Source organism: Vigna unguiculata, chromosome 2, assembly GCF_037176805.1.
Source record: "Vigna unguiculata cultivar grain cowpea cultivar isolate G323 ecotype 2 chromosome 2, ASM3717680v1, whole genome shotgun sequence".
NCBI lineage: Eukaryota > Viridiplantae > Streptophyta > Magnoliopsida > Fabales > Fabaceae > Vigna > Vigna unguiculata.
The window spans coordinates 30,724,166-30,733,446 of record NC_140793.1 but is presented as its reverse complement, the minus strand read 5'-3'; the positions used below and the strand labels follow the sequence as shown (position 1 = coordinate 30,733,446).

The 9,281-nt window shown below is 27.4% G+C and overlaps 1 protein-coding gene and 1 non-coding gene across 2 annotated transcripts; both read right to left on the bottom strand.

Annotated features, from left to right (window-relative positions):
- Positions 1–469: 469 nt before the first annotated feature.
- Positions 470–541, bottom strand: TRNAE-UUC (transfer RNA glutamic acid (anticodon UUC)). The gene has a single exon. It is a non-coding gene; the product is annotated as a tRNA-Glu (tRNA).
- A 3,469-nt stretch (positions 542–4,010) lies between these two features.
- On the bottom strand, positions 4,011–5,699 carry FD (Basic-leucine zipper (bZIP) transcription factor family protein). Its single transcript, XM_028059578.2, has 3 exons — positions 4,949–5,699; positions 4,625–4,705; positions 4,011–4,414 (listed from the first exon to the last, which is right to left on the bottom strand). Exons 1-3 carry the CDS (start codon positions 5,366–5,368, stop codon positions 4,343–4,345), a joined length of 573 nt encoding a protein of 190 aa, XP_027915379.1. The 5' UTR covers positions 5,369–5,699; the 3' UTR covers positions 4,011–4,342.
- Positions 5,700–9,281: the final 3,582 nt, after the last annotated feature.

The following is a 9,281-nucleotide window of genomic DNA, read 5'->3' as shown; positions in this document are numbered from 1 at the left end:
CAGTTCACATATTTGAATATAAGGTTAGATCACATAGCTCTTTAAAACCAAGTGTGAAGTGAAGCGCAATTTGAAGAAGAAAGAAAATCAAAATAAAGAAAAAAGAAAAAAAACATTAAGAAGAAAGAAAATAAAGAAAATCAAAATAAAAAAAAAACATTAAGAAGAAAGAAACAAAACAAATTAAAAGAAAGAAAAAAAAAAGAAAAAGAGAAAGAAAAAAAAAGAAAAAAAAAAGAAAGAAAAAAAAAGAAAAAAAAAAAGAAAGAAATAAAAAGAAAAAAAAGAAAGAAAAAAAAGAAAGAAAAAAAAGAAAGAAAAAAAAGAAGAAAAAAATAAAGAAAAAAAGAAAGAAAAAAAAGAGAAAAAAAAAGAAAAAAAAAAGAAAAAAAAAAGAAAAAAAGAAAGAAAAAAAAAAGAAAAAAAGAAAGAAAAAAAGAAAGAAAAAAAAAAGAAAAAACTTAAAAATTTCCGTTGCCGGGAATCGAACCCGGGTCTCCTGGGTGAAAACCAGATATCCTAACCGCTGGACGACAACGGAATTTTGTTTATGTTTTAAACTTTTTATTATTTGTAACGTTAATAATTCAAAACGCTCATATGTAGTATGCCTCCTTTTCTTTTAATTTCATGAGTATACATTTTTTTCTGAAATCACTGTAACATAAAACTAACAATGTATCACGTGACTTACAAAAGAGACTTTTTTTTTTTTTTTTCTGGACTCACTTTGACAAATGATGTTAGTTACGATAAATAATTTAAACAAATCCTACATGTTATAGATGATGCCATATTGAAATGCATTAAAACTTGAACATCTACAAATGGAACTTAATGTAGAGTTTCTTATATAAACTTATATTTGTTATTGGAGTGCTCAAGTTATCTTTTGTTGATGAATTAATATGATGTATTGTTTACGAATATAAATTTAGAAAAGTGTATACGTGTGTGTGAATAATTTAGAGAATATACATTTGCTTAAAAGTGGGAACAAAAAGTTACGCTAGTAGAGAAAGGTTTACTTTTACTTTATAAAAAAATTATTAAATAAAAAATCATTTTAAAAACAAAAAAAAAACTTTAAATATCAATCTATAAACTAAAAAATTATTGATGCCAAATACATTATCTATTATAAATAAGAAATTATAATTAATTTATAAATTTGATTATAAATTGATATCTAACATTAGTCATCAATATATTAATTATCAAATTTCATTTTTACTTGGTGTGAAAGTTAAATTTAAATTTGTGTCTTTCGAATGAGTATTTTTAACCACGAATATAATTTTGTACCATTGACAAATAGATAATAAGAAAATCATAAATTCTTAAAGGAAAAAACTGAATTAAGTGAAAATATGGTATTTTTGTTTTGGGGAATTTGATATTTTTTAGAATGATATGACTAGAGTTGGCGTGGGGGAATTGAGGAGAAAAAGGAAGAAAAACAAATGCTGTGGTTTTAGTCCAGTCAATGGTTGTGTTGTGAGAAGGAACCTAGGGAGCCTAGCTTCATATTCATTCGGTTGAAACATCGACAATAATATTCCCCATTTGTGGTACCACATCATCTTTCGAAAAACCCTTTATGTTATCTGAGACAGACATTGAAAATTGACACCAATAACACCCACGTCAACAAATTTCATAATCATACAACATTCCCACACGAGGAAGTGGAGAAAAGAATTCCTCCACTCTTGACACGACAACAATTCACTCACATCACGGCCATAAAAAAAATATCTATTCAAGAAGACTTTTCCGATTAAATCGAATACTTATCGTTAGATTAAAAACTATAATTATTAATTAAAATTATATAAATATTTTCATTTAAGAGTATAATTATTCAAATATAACGATTCGATCGTGACTTGATCTACTTAATCTTTGTCACGTGATAATTAATATCATCTACAACATTCTTGCACACAGAAAAACCATGAAGGACCTGAATTCGATAATTGCCGGGGACCGCAAAAAACAACGTTAATAAATTATGTTCTTAGTAGTAACTTATCTGTTGTTTTTTATGTTGCACCTTGCGACAACCCAGATTCAATATAGACACTGGCCCAATCACACATCACAGGCCTGCTTCAATGGATCACCTTAGTACAACATCCAAAAAGTGCTACAAAAAAACATTTTGTTTCACTTTCACAAATTATACCACATTTTTTACCATGTAGCTGTCGGCACCTCATAGGTTCATATTTTGTTATTATTTCCACTACCTGCATCATCTCTTGCTTTTAAAATCCCCACAATGGTGATAATTGTTTTTAGCTTTCATTCATGAGAAGTTTTATGTTGATCATGTTAGGGTTTGTTTTAGGAGATGCTAAGATATTCAATACTTATCAATATTTTCAACTCAAAATTTTAAAATAATAAATTTATAAATCTTCTATTTGCATTGGTCGTATTATTTATTTTTCTCCAATATATACCTTTCAATTCACCTTAAATTTGTAAAATATCATCCTACCATTATGAAAAAAAAATGATATTAAGAAAAATAATTGTGCTTAGGGACATAACTTTATTATAATTTTGAGAAAATCTTGAAAGTATGACAAGAAACAAAAGTTATGGTCGAATTTACAACTTTATACAAGAATTGGATTTTCGAGTATTACTTGTTTACTTTTATATATTTTTTAAATATATTAAATTTTACAAAAAAAAATAATAGTTTGAAAAAAACAATTATATATATATATATATATATAATTTAACCGTGGATTTTATTTATGATCGATGTAAAACTTATAATACAATTTTATCAAATAGATATCACATAGGGAAAACACAGTGTTTATGTGGTAAAATAGTTTCAAATTTTGGTTTCATGAAATAAATATGCGCAGTTCGTTTGTAATAAAATATGACAAAAAATTATGACCAAAACTACTGAGATAAACCACCCAATGTGAACATAAATAATGTCGATAACTTGTGGTCAAAGGGTAATTTACACGGTTTTTTTTAATGGAACACTTCACATGGATTGTTATCTATTCAACTCAATTTTTTCTAAAAAAATATATTTTTTAACTTTTTAAAACACATCAAAATAATTTGACATAAGACATGCATAAATTAAAAGAATTATTAAGTATGTAATCATACTCCTATTTGTATTCAGTTTCGGTCTTTAAACAGAAAACTCGATTAACATAAAGTTTTACTGAATTAACTTTATTAAACATTACAACATAAAAAATATTTATTATTAGACTTTTTTTTCCCAGCTTCTTAAATAACTATATTTTTTTTTCTTTAGAAAAAAAAATCCGAATTAATGGGACATAATACTCGTTGTCGCCACGTAGCGAAAGAACAAAACATCTTGTCGTGCAAAATATCCTCCGGCATATAAGACTTTTCTGGTCCCCTCTTCCACTAGCCGGAATCGTTATTCAAGTTATGTACGTTAAAAATTAAGATTTTAGTTAAAATTAAAAAATCTTGTCATATGCATTTTATTATATTTTTTTAAACTTAATATTTTACTAAAAATTCAAAGAATAAGTCTAATACTACTAAACGGGTTAAAAAAGTATCAATGATAAATTCTAAGTTTGATTACTATTTCAAGCATCGTTTTAAAAGTTTAAATTAACTAAATTTTTTAATTCGTAGAACACGTGTATGGTAATTTAACAAATTAACCACTGTTCAAAATGGCTCATCAAATATATTTTCATACCTAGACGGTTGATTAAATGTGTGAAAACTTTAAGTGTTGAAAAATTATTCTCCAAAAAGAAAATAATGGGTACCTAAATGCATGCTACATGAGTGATGAGTTTTGGCGATGCCACCTCAAAAGAGAACAAGAAAATTGGAAATAAAATAAGTTGATGGGATAGAAAGATTAAAAGAAAAACATTAATAGAGAGCTTTTAAAGCGAAATGGTACGGTCACATATGATTACTCATAATTAAAACATACATATAAAGCAATGTTGGATATGCTAGGGCAAGAATGGATATAGTTCAGGAAAGAAACAAGAAACAAGAAACAGGGACATTACATTAGTTTCCGCAAGAAGAAATTTTAGCGATAAAGAGGAAAAACTAAAGAGCAAGACGTTAAAACTGAAAACTAGTTAAGAGTGCAATACCATTCTTGTTTCTTCTCATACATATTCCCCAAATTACTAACTACTACTATTACTATGTAAGGTCAGAAAAGGTTTAAACGTGGAAATTTGGGCACCACAAATCCAGAAATGCATTACATCATTATCACTGAAAAGGGTAAACCGAAGATTGAGGGGCATGTGGGTGAAGTGGGTTAAACCATCGAGAACCCTCCTCAAAATGGAGCCGTAGATGCTCGATATAGGCTACCCTTCTTCTTTTGCTCACTCGCTGCAACTTCACTTAACTGCAATGTAGTCACATAGGGACACAATCACCTTCTATTACCACTACTATACCACCATCAACCACTGTTTTTAGCTATACAATGACGTCGACCACTTTTCGTTTTTTTATAGTATGTTCCCAAATTCTGTCTTTTTTTTACCTCTCTTCTTAGTATTATTATTATTTGTGCAAGCAAACGCAAATGGAAATTCTCCAACCAGAAACATACCTGTTTTTGCTGTCTTTTCAGCCTTGCATTCTCTTCCTTCAATTGCTCAACTTCTACCTCCAATTCATTCGTGTAAGCCTGAAGAGACAAAAACAAAAACAACGGAAAACGGTGTAAGGCGCGTAATACATCCATTTGCCAACAGTGATTAACATTTCTATTTTTGTTTCATTTAACTTAACCTCGTGACGCTGTTTTTTTTTTTTTTAATCCACGACCTAAATTTGCGGAGCTACTAGATTCAGTTAAACCTAGAATTGTGGGAGTTGATCCCACGGTCGGAAAAATTAAGGAGAGCGCAAAGGTGAAGCTAAATTTTTCCTGTTTCCTGGCTCGCGATCGTGCAGCGGACTCGCGGTTCTTGATCATGCGCTTGTTTCTTCTGTCGCCGAGGTTGCAATCGGGTTCTGCGAATCTCTTGGCGCCTAAGGAGGCGGTGGTTGGGGCGGCGAAGCAAGGGTGGTTGGAGGGTGGAGGAGGGTGGTGGTGGGGTTTGTGCGTGTGAGGGTCGAAATGGAGGTGGGGGTGGGAGCTGAGGCTGAGAGCGGTGAGGAGTGGTGGCGCCGGCGAGGAGGGGGCGGCGTAGAGGGAGGGGGTTTGGGAGGAAAGAATGGTGTTTGGTGGTTCGATGGTGAAGGGTCGAGCGAGAAAGTCTTGGAGGATTACTCCTCCGAAGTTGGAGTGCGTTGTAGTGACTTGGTCATTTAAGGTAGCGAGGTTTATGTCTTTCCACACCTCTTCCATTGTTGAAAGGAGAAAGTGATGATGATGATGAGTGTGAGTGTGATAGTGATTTTTTTGGGGAATTTGATGATGACCTTGTTTGGTAGGATTGGGCAATGTTGCAAAGTTTGGTGGGTTATTAAAGAGTGAAAAATGGTTGAAAAGGAGAAGGAGAAAGAGAAAGAAGAGTGAGTGAAGTTTTTTGGAGTGGCGTCACAGTGTGTTTGGTGGTTGTTCTATATTTTTTGCAGATCTCTGTCCACACTCTGTGTGAGTAGTCATGTCGGATTCTCGACACGTGACACGCGCGCCAGCCAAAACCCTAGCCAATGATAAATCATAACCCTCCCCCTCCCAGTTTCAATTTTTTCTCACCTGTTAAATTAATTAAATTAAACTAAACTCTCTTTTTTTTGGTCAGCTTCTTCACTTCTTAATTTCATAAACTACCTATTTTTATCATCATGCTAATTCCCGAATATTTATTTTAAGACACTATCTTATCTTAAGTGGTTTTTGACATCTATAAGTTTAAAAAAAATCACTTGATTAACCATTTAAATATTAATTTATAAATTCAAAATAATGAGTATTGAAAATAATATTTACTATAAATAAAAAATTATAATTTGTTTGTGAATTGGTCAGTAATATGTAACATTAGTTAGGATTAAATATGTTTTTAGTTCTTCAACTTTTAGTGAAATTTGGAATTAGTTTTTCTTGAAAACCTTGAACCAATCTAATTATTCAACTTTGTAAATCCGTAGATTTAGTCATTTTAACCAGATTTTATTAAGTTTATTTGAAGTTTCAAATACGTTTTTCAGCTAACATTGAAGTGAATATGTGTCAATAGGTGTAAACAAACTAAAATACTGTAGTGAAATGTGTTTAAAACGTCAAATAAACTTCACAAAATTTGGTTAAAGAATTAAATTCACGCATTTATATGATTGAAGGACTAAACTGGTTCAATGTTTTCAGAAAAAACTAATTTTAATTTTAACTAAAAATTGAAAGACCAACGACATATTTAACCCTATTAGTTATCATCAAATTGTTGGTTATTAATTGATTATTAATTAATTAAAGATTAATTTATACACAAATGTTTTGGGTTATCAAAACTTCGATAATTAATGATATTAATTAATTCATAAATTAATTATAATCTTTTATTTATGATCATTTTAGATACTAATTTAATTTAATCACAATGTGATTTATAAAATTAGTTGTTGTTTAAAGAATTTTTTTTAGTGCATATAAATTTGTCATATTAATATTAATGCAAGTAAGACTTATTTTAGAAGCTCTTGAGGTTGTATCCTAGAGTTTTTTCTAACTTTAAACACTAGTGAAACAACAAAGTGTGGATTGTGAAATTAGGATTATTATGATGGTGTAGAAGAAGAAGGAAGTGATGTGAGAAATGGGACCACTTTAATGGTTGATCCTATGCACAATAGCAACTATGCATATTTTCGAAGCATGATGATGTTAGCTGTTTGCCAATTCAAGAAACTCAATGTGGACCATCAAAGCTTTTCATGTGCCAACCAAACAAAAAGCTTTTCATGTGCATAATAAAGAACAATATCATTATTTTCTTTTATTATTTGATATTATTTTTCATTACTATTTATTTTCTTTTTTGTCTAAAAATATAAAAATTAATTTTTGTTAAAATTATTTTAGTTTTATACAAATTATCAAATAATATTTTTCCTTTTTGTATTTATCTTTTCTCCGCTAGTTGTTCATGTTCAGGTTTCTAAATAAAATTGACATTGAGGGTGTGAATATACAACTTCACTTACAATTGAATTTTTAATTTATTAGTTTTATTGAAGAAATGAGATCTCATAAATAGGTGCAAGTACACCTCTACGTGAAAATATTTAATCTATTTAAAATGGCTATTAATATTCATATTAATATATTTATATATTTTCGTTGATAACAATAAAAAAAATTCATACATTGGAGGAAGTTTGAATTTTTTTTATGTAAAAATAAAATAAAAAAACTATTTCAAAAAAATTTTGTTATTTTTGTTTTTTATTTTTTTTAAATATTTATAAATTTTTGTTATAAAAACAATTATAAAAAACTACTGTCAATTTTTTGAAAAACATTTTTATAATAAATTATGTAAAAAATATTTACGAATTTTATAATTTTATAAAATATAATTACCCGCTAATTAAGATATTTAAAAATAATAATAAAAGTTTTTTCTTGTAGACTTTACAAGAAAATTTCATATAATTTTAGAATTTTTAGTAGTGAAATTTAAAAAAACAAAATTTAAATTTGATACATTTAACTATTTTAAAAACGATAAAAAAATTTATCAAACGCAAAGTAAAGGATTTTGTGAATATTGTAAATTTATTGATTAAAACTTACTCTGTTTTAGGCTGTATAATGAAACTATTTTGTAATAATAAAGTTGTTATACATATTCTTCAAACTCTATTACAACAGGATCAAATAATTTTGTTGTAAAACAATCTAACACTTTATTAAGCACAAATGTGGATATAAAGTAGTCCAATTTGTATTTGTTAAATCCATATATGGATTAACATATGTACTGACTCACTGACCTTGTTCGGTGACAAAAAATAAAAATTAAATATATGTTAAATTTACTGTTAAATATGATTTCAGTATTTAAAATTATAATTTATTTACATTTAAAATTTTAATATATTTTGATATCTAACCTTTAAAAATGAATATCATTATTTTAATCTAATTGTGATAAATTATTTCGACATATCAAATGCGTTTTTTAAGTTGATATTGAAACGTCAATGTGTCAAACAACTAACCTGAAATGAATTTGATACGTCATCAAAAAATTTAATGTAATTATATTAAAATAATTACATTGATTATTTTTTTAATTTTACAAACTAAAATATATAAAATTTTTGTCCATAGATAAATTTTAGTTTCTAATCAAAATTAATAACTTAAAACATATTTAACTTTTAACTTAGGTGAGTAGATTGAATTTATTTTTTCTTTTATTTTATATATTTTAATAAAGGGTTATAGATGATTTAAAAGTAGTACCATGCAAGTTGATAGTTTTTACATTTATAAACCTAAATTAAATGTACTTTTTATTGTTTCGTATTAATGTGTAGTTGATCTATAATGAGATATTTAAAAGCAATTTAAGAAACATAAATAATAACTCAACTTATTTGAAAAAAAAGAGTGGTTATATTAATAAAGAAAAAAAAATTACACGACCTTTATATATTACAGGATTCTTGACTGGCTTGTCTTTACACACAAATTTCAGGGGAACATTGATGTGAACTGTAAACCAATATGACCCTATAAACATAAATAAAATCCTTGACACGTTCCATAATAATAATAATAATAATAATAATAATAATAATATAAAAAAATACATTCTTTAAGTAGTATTTAGTGAATAAGTATATCATATATGAAATACTTTATCATTTAAATTTTTAAAATCTTATTAAATCCTTTATTTTCAAATGGAAAAAAAAATACAATTACCTTCAGTAAAAGAAAAAGAAATTGAGCTATGTGCGTGTTTTATTTATTTATTTCATTTTATAAGAATAGTGCTTCCGTTTATTCTACGGGATTTAATTTATTTGATGCTTTGATAGATATTTTATATTTTTTCTTCAAATGCATCCACCGATGTATTTATCTCGTGCTACTGGTAGATATTAATAATACTTTCAGACAATAAATATATATATATATATATATATATATATATATATATATATTATAACAATCATAGATTTCATAATTAATAAATGTTAATTGATATTGAAGAATTCAGGTGCAAATGTTCAAATAAGAGATGTTTATTTTAACTTTAAAATAAGGGTCTTGATGACCCGTGTTCAAAAATAAATTAATA